The following is a 17,121-nucleotide window of genomic DNA, read 5'->3' on the forward strand; positions in this document are numbered from 1 at the left end:
AATCTAAGTAGTTTAATTACCTAAATCAAGTTTTAATTTAGAAAAACTGTAAAATTGCCGAACTGTTATGTGGTAGATTGAAAATGATTTATGATATTTTCACTTTTCTGTAAATGATACTTGATGAAAACTCAATTGAATAACGATGTTTAGATAAAAATCGCGCATCAAGCATATTTCGAAAGCATTCATATTCGTAATCATTACAAACATAAGGCTGGCGTCTATGGCATAACGCGGATTTTTAGTGACACACTAATGAACCTTGATGTCAAAAAAAATAGTTCTTACATTTTCTTCATAAAAAAAGCTTAAAGTTTTAAGTAAAATGCTTTTTAGAAAAGGAAAATGAATGGCGCAATGTACCTACAAGAAAATAAATTGAAGCTACATAAACAGTAATTGGCATTTATTGCGTCAACTGTACCGCAGCATGTCCTACAGAAGAAGTGGCACCTACTAGTGAAACTGGTTAAAAATATGCAGTTATTATTACAATTAATTTGATGATTAATAAGGGTTAATAAATGAAGATAAGCCCCTGACATTGATAAAAGATTGACTTTATGAAATGTTTTGTAAAATAAACTGTTTTTGCTCAGCATAAAAAATATTTATTTGTTGAAAGGTTTTCTGTACCTACACGAGATTGCCGGCCATCCAATTATCGTTACAATGCTTCTCGTCCACTGTGATGCAAAGAAACAATCATGAGTATGATGTTGAATGCCGTCTAGACTGCAGCAGCATCTTACATGATATCATTGCAATTACGACCGTAACTTCAAAACATAAGCTTCATTATTTCGTCTCTGAAAAAATCCCTACGAATGGACGCCAGCTCAAAATCTCCGTTGTTCTTTGGTCCGCGTCCGCCGTACCTTGCATTTGGCTTCTCCGTATGACGTCACACTATGTGTTGTCGATGTCAACCCGTGTCTCGCCGTCCACCGTTTACCGTTTTTATTTACGCTTTTCAGTGAAGAGGTGGAGCGATGTCAGAAATGGAGTGACAATATTACTCAGCAGATCGACCTTGCCTTTAACATATTTTTTATGGTCTACTTTTTTATACGAGTAAGTAAAACATTTATAATGAATTTGAAAGTATGAATACAAAGATCAATTCTAATATTTTAGTCTTATTTACGCAAATAAGAAACATATAATGAATTATTCATTACGTTACATCACTTGTATTAGGAAGTTATTACTACCAAGTACCAAGAAAGTCACGCTCTCGTACGCTACGCCGTAACTCGTAGCTTGTTATAATTAAAGTCTGTATATGGAATGACCGTGGGACAATTCGTGGGCCAACCATGGCCAACAAACAGGTATTCACACGCACATATTCATACATACATACAAACACACATACCTTCACATAAACCCTTACGTGTCGTGGTGGGTAGGCTTAACGCTACATTATGTGGTCTGTAGGACGGCGGAGTATATGGCCATACCATCGCAAGCGAAGTTCCTTGACCTTAACAATAGTTTAGTAGCTTTAACAATAATATATTCTGTTAAAATAAAATCCGCATCATTTCAATATTTCTCTGAGATTCCCACATTACAGACTGAGCCTAGTGTGGGGATCATTGTACTGCTTCTCTTGTAATATCAATTTCTTGAAATATTTTTTTTCTATAGTTACTTAAAAGGTAATGATCGAAACTATTATTTGCTATCTGTCAATAGTGTTATTAAAATTTACAGTAAGACCACTGAGACTACTTCAACGTACATATTTATATCAAATAGTGCCATTAATTGGCCCACAGTCATTCCATATACGGACTTTTTTAACAAGCTACGAGTTCGGCGTAGCGCTACGAGAGCGTGACTTTCTTGGTACTTCGTAGTAATAACTTCCTAATACAAGTGATGTAACGTAATGAGTAGCATTTCCATGATGTTCTTACAAAAAATATAAGTTGCATTAGGGTAACTTGGAAAGCGGGATAATTTTGGAAATTACTAATATCTACTAAACTATAAGTAGAAGCATTTTCAACAGCAACAGTAAGCAAGAGATAGCGTTTGAGTTTTGCTAAAGTATGAAGTGCATCTTTCTGGTTTTGTATATATTAGCCATTTTCACCTTATATATTATAAGAAATTAATTATGTGTTATTTACTGTACGGAATGTGTACTTAACTAAACCAAAATATTTGTTTCAGTTTATAGCAGCTAGTGACAAACTGTGGTTCATGCTCGAGATGTATTCATTTGTAGATTATTTCACGATACCACCATCCTTTGTATCAATATACCTGGATAGAACGTGGATAGGTAAGCTTTTTTTTGATATATTTATGTACTTATGTATAATTATGCAGACCTTATGCAGTCTAATCTTATGTTAGACACGAATAGTACACTGACTTTAGATTAGTCTTCATTTTGGCAATAAAATGAGAGTAAATTTAAATACGCAGTAAACTTTTGATTTGGTTAATATCATAAACTGTAATAAATCCCACAGCCGCCCGATTCAAACTTTAAGATACGTCAAATATTAAGTCTAGGTACGATATGGATCGGATATGTCCGTGTCAAAAGTGACGCTTCTTCCAACAAAAACATCACTTTCGACACTGACATATCCTATCCATATCGTATCTACATCTAGACCTAATATTTGACGTATCTTAAAGTTCGAATCGGGCCGCCAGTTTCTGACGATCTATATGACGCAGTTTTGTAAATGTAAAGGTGTACCAAAAATACTTTAATACACTAAGTTCTCTTAACATAAAAATATATTTAACACCAAAAAAATATACAAGGCACCAAAACTTTAAGTCTAAAATTACACTAGTTCTAACTACTTTAGTCACGACTGCACTTCAAGTTGTATTCAAACACCAAATATAATTAATGATCACCAAATCTTAGCGAGCAAATTAATGCGCAATTTTCACCTGAATAAACCACTATGATTGCCATAAAATGATTGCATATATACAAAAACGAAACTGCTACCAGAAAAGTGGGTTAGGTTAGGTTAGAACTGCGATCCGTACAGAACGGAACTACTATCAGAAAATTGGATTAATTAATTTAATAGGATAAGGAGATGTTAAATATTTGCATATTTGCATGACTACTGATAAAATTTTTGGTGGTTATTAACTATCTTTGGGTTAACAATGATTAGTTTAGACTTTGGAGTCATTTGCTTTTATAGGATGGGAAGATATAATATTTTGGTTATAATTACACATTAAAATGGTAATCATTTACTATTTTAGCAGTAAAAAAGTGTTATTTTACTATATCTGGTGATCAGTTAAATACTAGCCTTTTTTTGTTTCCAGGGCTAAGGTTTCTAAGAGCTCTACGCTTAATGACCGTGCCTGATATTTTGCAGTACCTCAATATATTAAAAACATCGAGCTCGATTCGGTTGGCGCAATTGGTTTCTATATTTATATCAGTGTGGTTAACAGCGGCCGGCATTATTCATTTGGTAAGTTCTATGTTACAAGCTTATTTGTAGAAACTGTAGTTACCAAAACAGAACCCTGATTCTGGTTCTTGCTTGGGCTTATTGGATTATACTATATTATACAGGGTGTCACATAAATAGCACGTCACAGTGTCACTGGCGGTAGGTCTACCCAAGAGGCACTGAACTTTAAGAGGAAAGGGACGGCCGCTTCTCCTTACAAATATAGTCCCTATTTTCCTCTCTGAATATTGACATTATGGAAAATATCTTTACATAATTAGATGTGAATCAACCATAGCTATACTCCTACGTTTGAGTTTTTTAATTTTTTTGATTATTGTAAAAAATAGGAGCGTAAAATAGATATAACAATAATTTCATCACTCCGCCTATATACGTCCCACTCATGCGCTAGAGGGTTTGGGCTATAGTCCCCACGCTGGCGCAATGCTGGTTGGAGTTTCACATACACCTTTGAATTTCTTCGCGGATGTATGCAGGTTTTCTCACGATGTTTTCCTTCAACGAAAAGCTAGTGGTAAATATCAAATGATGTTCCGTATATAAGTTACGAAAATCTTATTGGTACGTGTCAGAATTTGAACCCGTGACCTACGGATTGAAAGTCGAACGTCAGATCCACTCGGCCACCTCCGCTTTCACAGTAAACAGATTGCATACAATTTTATAAACGCTCGTAATTTTTATAATAACAAAAAATTAGGAAATAAAACAAACATAGGAGCATGTGGTTGATATACAATAAATTGTGTCAAAATATTTTTAATAATGTTAGCCAGAGAGGAAAATGAGGACTACGTTTGTATGAAAAGGCGAGTTCACGCGGGTCCTTCACTTTGATCTTAACATGACCCCGTGAAAGTTGCACGGTTTTCGAGTTATGGATTATTTCCGCTTTTCATGTTTTTTTTTTACTTTTTCGCTATATTTGAGTTTTCTGTTTTTTCAAGCATATTGCGGAAAATTCCGAGTTTTACATTGATTATTGACAACTTTTGTCATCTTAATTAAGTATTCATCACTCCATGGGTACACAGGTTTACTGCGGTAGTTTTAAACCGTTTCGTTGCCTCTTGGGCTGAACAACCTCCAGTGCTACTGTGACGTACCATTTATGGAACATCTGTATAATGTTTTTTTTTATTTTATTGAGAAACAAACAGTCTTAAAATAAACATATGAGCAACTTAACTAATAGCTATGGATTGATTTCGTTATAGACCTATAGTTTCCTAATTTTAAATTATTCGATGTACAATTGAAAAAATAATAATAGTGTAAACTTATAGCGTACATAACAAAAGCGTAAATTTATATATAAATATATATATATATATATATATATGTAGAGAACTGAGAAAATACTTAAATCACAGGTACCTATTATCAGGTTGCTGCAACTTTTAACCGTTATTTTAGAAAAGAATATACTGCTCTTTTAAAGAGGCCTAATGAATTGCAAAACAAATCTGCGTCCATATATTTTTCATTGTACTGCCTACATGCGCGCCCAATATATGAATGCTGTGCGTATTTCGTTCTGCTGTTAGAGATGCTAAATAATGCCTTACTGCGACAACTACGTTCATTTCTACGGGGGACACGGAAACCAATTTTATGTAATAAGTCGGGGGCATCTACAATATTATTAATAATTTTGAATAAAAATACTAAATCTGTACAGGACCGTCTAAGTGAAAGTGGCTGGATATTATGATGTGTAGCCGAGGAAGCGTAATTTACATAGTTACGTTTACATAATGTTCAACGATTTTTGGTCCGACTTTTATTCTCTTTATGCAGCCGCGAAAACATTCGCCTTGCGTTAACATTTGCCGCAATTAGATGAATAGTTTAAATTAAACATTTATATTTCAAGAGGTGTTTTTTTTAATATTCGTCAACATTTTTTTACCTGTCAAATTAAAGGTACTTAGAATAGCGTGCCATGGTAACTGGTTGTAATAACATAAATATTTCCTTTAATTTCAATTTCAATTTCTTTTTCAATGGACAATAATGGTCCATAATGGTTAGTAACATTTAAGATTTAAAACTAAGTGTTAGTGGAACAAAAACAAAAAGCGAAGAGTGCAGCAAAAAACAATTACCTGGTAGCGGTCATGATACACTCAAAATGTCGCGCAATAGGTTAGTCGTATCGGCCGGCAGTAGCCAGGATGGTATTGGAGCTGGCCCGCACTCTGCAGAGCAACTCATATTTTAATATCAGTCGGAGTATGTAAAATATAAGTGTATTAAACTTATGTATATAAATGGTGTTACTAATGTATTCAAATGAAATCCGATGACGCCAAAATCAAGCCGAACCTACGTACCTATTGAAATGAAAGCTACGTATACCACAGTTTGTACTTCTTGACTATAATTTGGCTTTTGCCATAGTAGTACCTATATAGTAGATACCTACTTGTTTACGAACTTAGATTACAATCAACAGATAATCTATATTCATAAAAGCTTAATATTTTCGTACTAGGAAATCCGTGGTGTAACTTTATCTCTTAATGTAGACGGTAAACACATTATCACTTCACGTCAATCAAGTTTCCCGTGTTTCTCGTCAACCCAAAATATATATTAGAACTATTAGGTAAAAGCTTACTTTGTAATACATTCTGTTATAATAAAACCATAAGTCCCACATAACTGACAGCATATAAAATTCATTTATGATTGTCTTAAAATATCGTTGAAATCTAATGACCATCCTCATCCATAACCCTACCTACATGAGACGCAGTCCAATTTGGAACTAAAGTCATTACAATGAAGTATGTTTGCCTCTTTCAGCTGGAAAACTCCGGTGATCCATTGGACTTTACCAATTCGCAGCAATTGTCGTACTGGACTTGCGTATACTTTCTAATAGTCACCATGTCTACAGTAGGTTACGGTGATGTGTTCTGCCACACAGTTCTTGGCAGAACCTTTTTGGTTTTTTTTCTTCTCGTCGGCTTGGTAAGTTTCACTTTCAATTACTTATTTCTTATATAATAATTAAATTGAATCAAAATTTAAAATCAGTATACATACGATATATTTTAAAGTTTATCATTGCAAGGAGAGGCAAGTTTTAGTTTATCGTAGTTCTAATGGCATTGAAGTCACGTCGACCTTCATTATTTTGCCTACATTCTAGTTTACGGCTCCGTAAATATTTGCCACGCTTGCGATTCCTTGCATAAATAGCTAAATGAATAACAAAGCAAAAGGAAATATCTATACGATGACCTGTACCTATAAAATGTTACATAATAGTTGACATGGGACTTGTTTGACAAGTTGCGGATTAACGCACAGCTCGTGAATGGTTGTAAGCCTGCCTAGTGCACTCTAGCCAGCATGGTTCTGTACTGTGGGAGGCGCCCCCGCGCCCCGGGCGCAGGCCCCGCCAGCGCCCGGGTGCCACGCGGCCGCATCGCCTCGCTGCGTCAGTGTGCAATCTTCTAACTTCTGCCGCTTCGACTGAGCATCACTCGATTACCGCATCATGAAATGAGCTTCGAGCGATGATTTTCAACTGCATGGGTGTATTTTGTTTTTTCTTTTGCTTTGTTATGTGATACTTACCACGTATGCTGCCGGAGGATCTCTCTTCCCGTGCTTAAATATTGGAAATGTGTAATATGGGGACAGTGGTACGAGACGAGTATCGTAGTCGTCCGGAGTGGAGGCGTCCCGGCCTGCCGGCCCGCCGCCAGCCGGCACTCCCGCGCCGCGTCCCACCCCTCCCACCTCGCGATCTCTGCATGCCGCACCTGTGCCTGGCTGTGTTCAGTTGCTCACCTCACCGGTAGACACACACTCGTTCCTTTTATTTTTTTATTTCGCTCCGCTACCGGCTACACTTTACGATTACATCACCATAGTGATACTGAGACTCGAGGTGGACATTGTCGTGCACCACGCGATGGTGTCCGCGGCACCTAGACTTTATACTCGATCGACACCATGGTCTGTTGCAGGCAATGTTCGCTAGTAGCATTCCTGAAATTATAGAGCTGGTAGGAAGTAGGTCCAAGTACAGTGGCGAGCTGAAGCGTGAACATGGAAAAAGGTATCAGTTTGACATATCAATTGACCGACGAAAGTGAGGGCGATTCATTCCGCCGTGCGCGCAATGCTCCACCCGCATCAGCATCGCGGCCTGGCTCGCCCGAGCTCTCGGAGACGATGTTAAATCATCACCTACAAAAGCTTGCTCAGTGCCGTCAGATGTATTGTGTCATCTACTCGCTCGCACTCGCCGGCCCCCTGCGCGCCGGCGGGCAGCGCTTCGCTCGTCACTACCCGCGCTCGCGCTCGTAGCGCCCGAGCGAGCCGCCGCCCGCGCCGCCGCGCGGGACGGCCCGCCTGTGCCCGCGCCTCTACCAAGCGTCTATATCGAATGCCCATCGTCTTAGTTTAGGAACCGGCTAAACCGATTTCTTTTTAAGTTCTGTTCATCGATTAGTTAGCGTATGTATCCTTAGGCTTTGCATGCACCCGCCGGTCACGAGTCCCGTCACGGCTTGCGCCGGTCACGTAGCTCCCGCCGCTAGCGTAGCTCGGCACGGCACCCAAGTCCCGCACATCCACACCCTCAGCCACAGCCACCACGCAGACAGACGACACTCAAGCCACACAGCCTTGTGCGAGCGCGAGGGTACGCGGCCGCGGGTCGGGCGGGGCGGGCGGCGGGCGCGCGGGGGTGGCGAGGTCACTCACCTCACGGTGTTTGCTGTGTATCGTAGGCTGTGTTCGCCAGCTGGATCCCCGAGATCACGGAGCTGGCGGCGCAGCGCAACAAATACGGCGGCCGGTACAACAAGGACGTCCGCCGCAGGTACCCGCTCACACGCCCCCGCTCCACACGGCTTCCTGCCTTCTTACCTCTCACGGTTTCGATCTGACTTGGTTGAATGAATGCGGAGTTTGCTAATGAAATTTATTAATCCTTCACTAGAATCGGTCTCTCGGTGCCGTGGCGCATGCTCGAAGAGTTAGCTCCCGGCGGCCGCGCTCCTCTCCCCGCCCTCGGGAGACAGGCGCGCGGTCGACCGACGCATTACTACATGCCTTTTTTCGTAAATTTTACTCGAGATACCATTAAGCTTTTTAATCCTTCTAACGAGACTAGATCTGGAGAGAGCCGATGTAAAGTATTGTAATGCTGTCGATGAAGTAGTGTTTGGTTTGTTCGCTTGCACACGATGCCTGTCGCCACGCTGTAGCGCTAGCTCCGGCACCTCGCCACGAGTCCCGACGATCACACACAGCCAGTGCCCGTGCCGCGCCCGGTCCGCCCCGCCGACCCCGGCCCGCGCCGGTCGCCGCGCCACAGAGAGCTGTCGGAGAGAGCCGCCCGCCGCCCCCCGCACCAGACTGCAGGTGGCGGCGGCAGGCGGCTCTTCTCCGCCGCCGCCTCGACTCACTCCTCGACTTGAATGTGAATGTCTTGTTTTGTCTGTCGGCGTTTAGGCGATATTTGCCAGTTGTATCCCAGAGATAATTGACTTAATCGGCACTAGACCCAAGTATGGCGGCACCCTCAAGAATGAGCGGGGACGCAGGTGAGCCGCTGTCTTCACTCCGTTCCGTTGAATGTGTTCCGTGTTGTGACATCTATATCTTCCTTTTCCTCTCTTAGCACGCTTCTGTGTTCTCACTTTATCTCGGGACGCGAGTCCCGCAAATTGTCTTTGTTTTTATGAATCAATATTCATGTAAAATACCTTTGAATTTGAGTTCAGTTGAATAGTGAAAAGCAGATAGTGGCTAGTGTTATCGCTCGTCATTATAGGTTTCATGATTATGTTCTGTTAGTTATCGTACGTATTTAAGGAATGTTAATGGTAAAGCTTAGTTAGGAAGAGTTAAATGTTGAGTGGTACCGTAGTGTGTTGTTGGAGTCGCTCGTGTGTCAGGCGTCGACAGCTCCTCTCTGTGGGCGCCAGCGGCCGCCGAGCCCGGCGCTCGGCGCCTGGCGCTTGGCCCGGCCCCCGAGCGGCGGGCTCGCGCGCCCTGGGGGGCTGTTGATACCGCCCCACTGTACCGTACCGTACCGTACCTAGTGAGTGCCATCCGCTCGCCTCCTTCTGTACTCCCTGCCTGCACGACATCTGTAACTGTACTGTACTCTTATTCTTAATGTTGACCCTCTTTACTGTTTTGCAATCTGTAATGTACTTTTAAATCGAGCCCCTCGGTTACTTTAGTTTAATGTATTTACGTAAATTCATAGAGCGTGGCAAGGCTGTGTGCATTGAGGACATTTTTAACGCAAATTTAGATTAGTTGTCGACTTACCATTAACATGAGACATCATCTTAGCAGCGACACACAAATCATTTGTTCCAAATTTTTGGATTTATTAATTTGGAGATTGTTTGCGTTGTTTGCAAAGAAAACAAGATAGAACATTTATATAAAATTGATTAAAAATAAATCAGTTCCTTTGCCACACCTTAGATGAATAATAGTTTGCATGTGAATTGTGAGCATATTCTATTCTATCTAATTTTCTGTAATGTTGAGTTTAATTTTGGTGTGATCTTAACCCCACACTTGTAGGTAATCGTTTGGTTTTTGAAACGCAACCTAACCCATTTTCTGCTACCATTTTGGCACTGTGAACTGTTTACACGTTCCGAATATATTTTATTTTCTTATATTAACTCTTGCATTTTCCGAGACGAACTTATAAAGAATTGATACCATGTCCTAAACAGATCTGAGTTTCCGAGTCACTAGACCTTATGAGCATTCAAAAGTCTTTACACAGGACTGTACTGAGACGCAAGCTTTTATCACTAGAATATGATAATCATAATTAATGTCAGTCTTGTTCAAACACACTTAATTTGACTATGCCGCAACCCCTTTGTAATTGTCAAATTTTACACTTTGTCATGGCAAGAAATCCCTACACATTTCCAAAAGTCCCTGTTGTTAATGTGGTTATTATTTTCTTTTCATTTATTAGTTTATTAGATAGTGTCACAGAATCCTGAACGAAACTGAGCTTTCTAGTGAACCATTGTTCTATTTTTGTTGTGGATGTTGTACTATGACGTTTGTTTGTCAGTTGGTAAAACTGGTAACTATTGAGACTGCCATACCTAGTTCAAATCGACCACAAACTGATGAACAATTTCATTGTGATCATTTAGAGTAACAGACGCAACGACTTTATTTTCGATCTCTAGATTAGAAATTCATTGAAACTTTATCTTTCAAATTATCTACTGTTGAGTGTAGCTATTCGTATGCTAATTCAAACACTGTAGCAAAATGAAGACGTTGCTAGCTTCGTAGTAGTTCGTGCTTCTATCACTCGTTTTGTTTAACCCTGTTGCGACCTTTCCATTCTTTCTAAATATTTTTTCAGTGTTAATGTAATGTGGTCCCAGGTGTTAAATGAAACGTTAAATTGCTGTACTTCTATCTTTCTGTCCTCTTTTCTTAACTAGTTAATTAAGGCTTTTTTGAAATTTTGCTGTTTTAAAGCGATTCTGCGCTATGCAAAAGTTTTGATCAAGAGCTGCACAGCTTCTTTCGATTTCTCTGCAAAATACCACTTAATTGGAATTACATTGTTTATTAAATATTGCCAATAAAAATGAAACAATTTAAATGTCTTATAAACTCGCTTGAGCTTATTTCGTTTGTTTCTCTCGCAATTCTGTTGTAGCAGCAAAATATCAAAACTCTTCCGAGGACCGATGTTATAACATATACGTACGTTTTCAGGCATATTGTTGTTTGCGGGCACATAACATACGAATCAGTGAGCCATTTTTTAAAAGACTTCCTACATGAAGACAGAGAAGACGTGGACGTCGAGGTTGTTTTTTTACACAGGTCAGTATACTTTCGTCTCTTATTACTCTCGATGTATAGTATGAATATGATACCTATAAAATAAATAAAGTGTGTATAACTGCTGTTTCATGACACTGATTATAAGCACACTGATATATACCTATTTGCGAGCGAAGTTATAGTGATTTTTTTAATGTTTTTTAAACTATTTTCCATACTATAGTAAAGCAATAAGAAATAAAAAAAATGCTGCAAGGTTAACAAATAAGCAAGTAGCAAAGCTGAACGCTGTATAAATTTATTTGAATGAGTCACATTGTACTCACATTGTACAATTTTTCTATTTTCATAATTTTAAAGTCAATTTCATCAGCGAACTATCGCAAAGAAATGTATTATGGAAAATAGTATAAATATAAGAGTGTCTGCAAAAGCGCTGGAATTGATTGCAACGTACCTGATGGTGTGTCCGCGACGACGCTTTCAGAAAAGAGCCCGACCTTGAGCTGGAAGGTCTGCTGAAGCGTCACTACACCACCGTCGAGTTTTTTCAGGGTACAATGATGAATGCCGTCGACCTTGAGCGAGTCAAGGTTAGAACACGACTAGCAGGCATTAGTTACCGCACGGCCACGTTACCATTCAGAGCGTACTACGTGAACCAGTATTTTATTTGTTTATGTGCATAAGACAGATCTTTTTCTTCTGTATCAAAGGTGCTGTTTCATAGTCACAGTAGGATTTTATCACCTTGGTAAATTTATCTTGTGATTATTTTGATGCAATCATGGCTTCTCACGGCGGAACGGTCGCGCCTCCGCTCCCGGCGCAGGCGCCTCCGTTCCCCCCACGACTGCGTATTTTGTACTACATAGAATGCATGGTAAGGTCGGCCCACGACAGGCGGCGGACTGTCCCTGGTCCATAGTGTTAACTGAGCGTTGATGACAGGAAACCGCCCGACCTGGAGCTCGAAGGCCTGTTCAAGAGACACTTTACCACTGTGGAATTCTTTCAAGGCACCATTATGAATCCAATCGACCTACAGAGGGTAAAAGTAAGTAGACATGCGCGATGTGTTCTTTGGGCGTGGTGTCGGTTTGAAGATGTACAGACTCTTTCCATAGACGTAGAGCGATGCTCGTTCACTAACCTCATTGGAGACGTTGTTCTGTTGGAGCGGTGTACCCACAGATCCCTTCTAATGTCATGAGCGCTGTCTGTGCGTGCCTATTGCTAGCTGGTGTGCGTGCCGGATCCCGGCTCTCGCATGATCGCAAGGAGTGTTAACAGCGAGTCGGCTTCGCTGACCTTGCTTTTAAGACTCCTGTCCCCCGGCGGCCTCCCGGCGCTCGCGCTGCGGCCCGGCCCGGCTCCATGTGTCTCACTGTCTGTACCGATAATGGGTGTTGTATGCGATGCTGGCCCGTGTATTCATAAACTAACAATCGATATCGCCGACTTCTCTAACTCAACAACTTTAGTCTCGCCCTCGCGCGCCACTCCCCGAATCAGTGCAGCACTGACGGATTGACAATGCGATCTCTCCCGCGTCTTTTATCATAGTCGGTTTACACCGATTGCTTCCAAACATCGGTAAACAATTGGCATTAATGGCTGCTGAAGAAAGGATTTCCGTTTCAAAATTAAATCTCTTTTGTAGTTGCGAGTAAAGTTGTCGATAATCGATACTGTTGAATGTTTACGGTAAGTCTAGATGTCGATGCATGGCTTGTTCGTAAAACTGCATGGTAATATTTGTTTTTTTGTTTAGACGTAGTCCTTCACATCTAACAACCACCTGCTTCTTCCTTAACGAAGTGAACATTGCGTATCCAAAACACTATTCATTTTTGAAAATTGAAAGCATTAATTAATTTGAAAACTGCAATGTTCGTTTCTGCCTGTTTTCGTTTTGCATGGTCTTTCATGCTTCTTAATCTTCACTGTATGTTACAATTAAGATAATTAAACACACAAACTTTAACTGAAACTTATCACAATAATTGAATCAGCTCTCTTCGTATCATATTCTCAATTGAATGATATCCTTCAACCATTATTAAAAATAATCTTTAAAAGTACCCTTACATAATTTATACAGTCTTACATCGATGTCCAGCAGTGGCAGCATGGTTCCATTTTTATCGCTTGTCACTATGCCCGTCACTTGTGCGAATTACAACGTGACAGGCATGGTGACAAATGATAAAGAGCCGACCATCTTAGCCATACAGGAATCAGACTGGTGTAATATAATTATTATTTTATGTGTACCCAGACCACAGAAGATTAAATTGATGAGCTCCATACAACGTTGCTTAGAGGTTAAACTTTTACATTCACCTTGAACTGACCCCCAACACCTGTCCGCATAGCCAATATGCCAATCGTTAACGCTTAGTAGCGTAGCATAGTCATCTCTCTTTATCACTCTTCTATATTAGTACAACCGTGAGTTGCGTTTCGTTCGCTATCGAGCGTCAACGATTGGCATGTTGGCTACGCGGGCTGGTATGCAAGCCGTAGGCAGGCATGCCGTACAAAAGCCGTGCGAATGTGACAGTAAAATCTCTCAGCAGGCTGGTATGAAGCTGCTTCTCTGACGTCCTCTCTGCCCAGAGTGTGCCATGTACTAAACAGTGGGGTGTGTAGGTTCATGAAGCGGATGCTTGCCTGGTGCTGGCCAATAAGTACTGCCAGGACCCGGACGCTGAAGACGCCGCCAACATCATGAGGGTCATCTCTATCAAGAACTACTCTGACGACATAAGGGTCATCATTCAGCTGATGCAGTATCATAATAAGGTACATTTTGTTTGTTTTCCTCATTTTACGCCAACCAAGATTAAACTAAATCTACTTAAAATTTGTTCTTAAACCTGTCCTTCTGGGTTTAAAATCCTAGTTCCTAGTTTACATTGACGTCACCATCAGTCAATACTGATCATAGAGACTTATGATCCCCCAAAATAGGATTTTAGACATTATATAGGTGCTCAAATAGACCGTAAGGCATGCTCAAAATACTCAGAAGGTCCCCACAGTTGATAAACACAGTTACTACAAAAACATCAACATCTTACATCTCGTACACTTATATATATGTGGTATATTACTTAATTAGTGTTTATATGTACCAATATTGATATCTTTTATGAAAATAATACAAAAACAAATGGAAATGATCTCAAACTCAATACAATTCAAAGATGCTTTTGTAAATATCACAGTCATCATCATCATCGTTTTAGCCTCCAGTCGCCCACTGCTGAGCATAGGCCTCTCTTCGTGTACGCCACTTCTCCCGGTCCTAGGCTAGTCGCATCCAGAAGTGGTCCGCGATTTTTCGAATGTCATCCACCCAACGAATGAATATCAATATCGCAGTATCAGAGTTAATTAGCGATGATATTTGAAATGTAGCTTATCTACTATAATTTAAATAACAAATTGTAGATTTTTTATTTAAGACTTAGGTGATATTGTAAAATACAGTTTGTAAAATATGTGATTTAATAACGTTACAGAGTCCATGAGATACTGTAACTTTATTTAAAACATTGTATGAATACCATGTTTATAACGAATATTATATATTATTAAATTGCAGGCTTACCTTCTAAACATTCCATCGTGGGACTGGAAGCAGGGCGACGACGTGATCTGCCTGGCGGAGCTAAAGCTAGGCTTCATCGCGCAGAGCTGTCTCGCGCCCGGCTTCTCCACTATGATGGCCAACCTCTTCGCCATGAGGAGCTTCAAGACGGTCAGCCCCCTTCATGAAAAACACTCTTAATATAGCGACTTTGTTAAGGCTAAAGTTTACGTCATGTAGCTGGATCCCTATTTGAAATATGTACCTACCTATTAGTGTTAATAAACACCTGATTGTGTTCAGGCAATTTTGGCCTAGCCATTTTAAGAAAACTCTGGCACCAGGTAAATATTCTTCTGTTTATTTAAGATACGTACGATTAAGTACGATTGCAGCCTGTCGTGTTAAGTTCCTATAACAGAACTCGTGCAGAAAATGTAAGACGGGCTTGGCTGTGTACAAGCATTTCCTAGGAAACAGTTTTAATTGGTGTATTTAATGGTACTGCCTCAGTAATTCTCTTCTATGATGTTACGGGATCTACCTACTCATATATAAAATTCCTTGAATATTTTTTATTTAAGTAATTAAACATTTCATTTTCAAATTAAAATATGACGCACGAAGCTAATATTTTATATTCAGATACATGTTAAAGGTGACAAATGTGTCAGCTGACTCGTAGCATCAGCATAATTTGCCTAGGGATACATATACCAGGAATTCCATATAGTTTTAGCCCGGTAAAGCTGACAACGGCACCTTTGATCAGCATTTTGTCACTATTTATACTACGTTGATGTCACAGTTGCAACATTCTTATTATTGTGATCAACGGGGATACCCTATGGCTAAAATTAATAGATAAAATAATGTCTATAGAAGATTCAGAGACGATAACCGTTTGGTTAACTGCGAATATTATTGCAACTAATGTGTAGGTAAAGTGGCAGAATTCTTAAAATTGTAAACATGATGGCTCAATTATTAGGTTTTGGATGGTTACGACATGCCCTTTTATCTTGGAACTGCATGTCGTCCTGCTCCATTTTAATCAGTCTTTTGCGGCATTTCCACAGTGCCCAGACATGTCTAAATGGACTTATTTCTACATGCGAGGTACCGGCATGGAGATGTACACCCAGATGCTAAGCACGACGTTTGTCGGGATGCCATTCAAACTGGCCGCAGAGTAAGTGGGCAACCGAGAGGCCAATGTGACACGTACAGTCACACACTCAACTATCCTATACTGTACATTGTGTTGAGCTCCACATTCCATCCCCAGGTCTTTGCCCGAGGACGTCACTAACTACAAACGCATAGCTTTTTCAATCATTTTAGTGTTGTTTTAATTTAGTTTGCAAGCTTCAAACATTTTAATCGATGTTTTACCCAAATGTCACAAACATGTCACAGCACTGAAGTCAATAATATTGGTGGTAACATCTCCAGCCTGAATAGAAAGAGTGACTAATATATGCTGATTAGGTCTAATATAGATGGATGGGATTGTACATAGCGGTGATGTCGCTCGGGAGCCGCTGTGACTAACATAGCACGAGTTTGAGCGTCTCCTATTGGTTGATTGCAGTCCCCCGACACACAAGCTTGGCAGAATGATTACCTGCAGGGTACGGGCTGCGAGATGTACACGGAGACTCTATCCACCTCATTCACTGGAATGAGCTTCCCTTCCGCGAGCGAGTAAGAGACCCCCTCGTCCCTCCCTCACTGCACTGTAGACTATGTCTGCCCACGTAAAACCTTGCTAATGAATGTGCACATTTCCTTTTGATAACCTTTGTAGGTATCCGAAACTAGAACTAAACAGTGTGATTTCCTTTCAGTCTATATTGTGCATGTTGAATGGGTAAATAACATTAGACGTATATTGGTATGTATAGCATAATAGCTACTAAAATAGCTAGCTAAAATATTTCGTTTATTGCCAGTTCTTGATTTAAATAGTATTTTGTTTATTATATTCAATGTTTCAATTTAACATATTTTCTTGTATCTGATTAATTTTCTAGTTTGGGTTTTTGCTAAATAATAGACCTACAATCAAAAGCTTGTCCTCGTTTACTTATAACCTGCCTTCGATGACGTAAGTAAATAGTAGAGTAATTTTATAGTATGTACTTATTTGTTTTAAATACATCTAGGTACATTATCTACTAGCTACAAAATAGAATCTACTTCATCACTTCA

The 17,121-nt window shown here is 40.0% G+C and overlaps 1 protein-coding gene across 5 annotated transcripts in view; it reads left to right on the plus strand.

The window, feature by feature from the left end:
• Positions 1-17,121, plus strand: part of LOC133520736 (calcium-activated potassium channel slowpoke) — a 94,473-nt gene that overhangs the window by 62,500 nt on the left and 14,852 nt on the right. For all 5 annotated transcript variants that reach the window (XM_061855353.1, XM_061855350.1, XM_061855354.1 and 2 more), the window contains exons 3-12: positions 981-1,077; positions 2,188-2,299; positions 3,328-3,479; positions 6,297-6,464; positions 7,472-7,563; positions 11,238-11,348; positions 12,261-12,366; positions 13,965-14,117; positions 14,923-15,078; positions 16,502-16,614. In XM_061855353.1, coding sequence (XP_061711337.1) covers positions 981-1,077; positions 2,188-2,299; positions 3,328-3,479; positions 6,297-6,464; positions 7,472-7,563; positions 11,238-11,348; positions 12,261-12,366; positions 13,965-14,117; positions 14,923-15,078; positions 16,502-16,614 — 1,260 coding nt within the window. The remainder of the gene's footprint in view (positions 1-980; positions 1,078-2,187; positions 2,300-3,327; positions 3,480-6,296; positions 6,465-7,471; positions 7,564-11,237; positions 11,349-12,260; positions 12,367-13,964; positions 14,118-14,922; positions 15,079-16,501; positions 16,615-17,121) is intronic.

The sequence above is a fragment of the Cydia pomonella genome, chromosome 8 (assembly GCF_033807575.1).
Source record: "Cydia pomonella isolate Wapato2018A chromosome 8, ilCydPomo1, whole genome shotgun sequence".
NCBI classification, from domain to species: domain Eukaryota; kingdom Metazoa; phylum Arthropoda; class Insecta; order Lepidoptera; family Tortricidae; genus Cydia; species Cydia pomonella.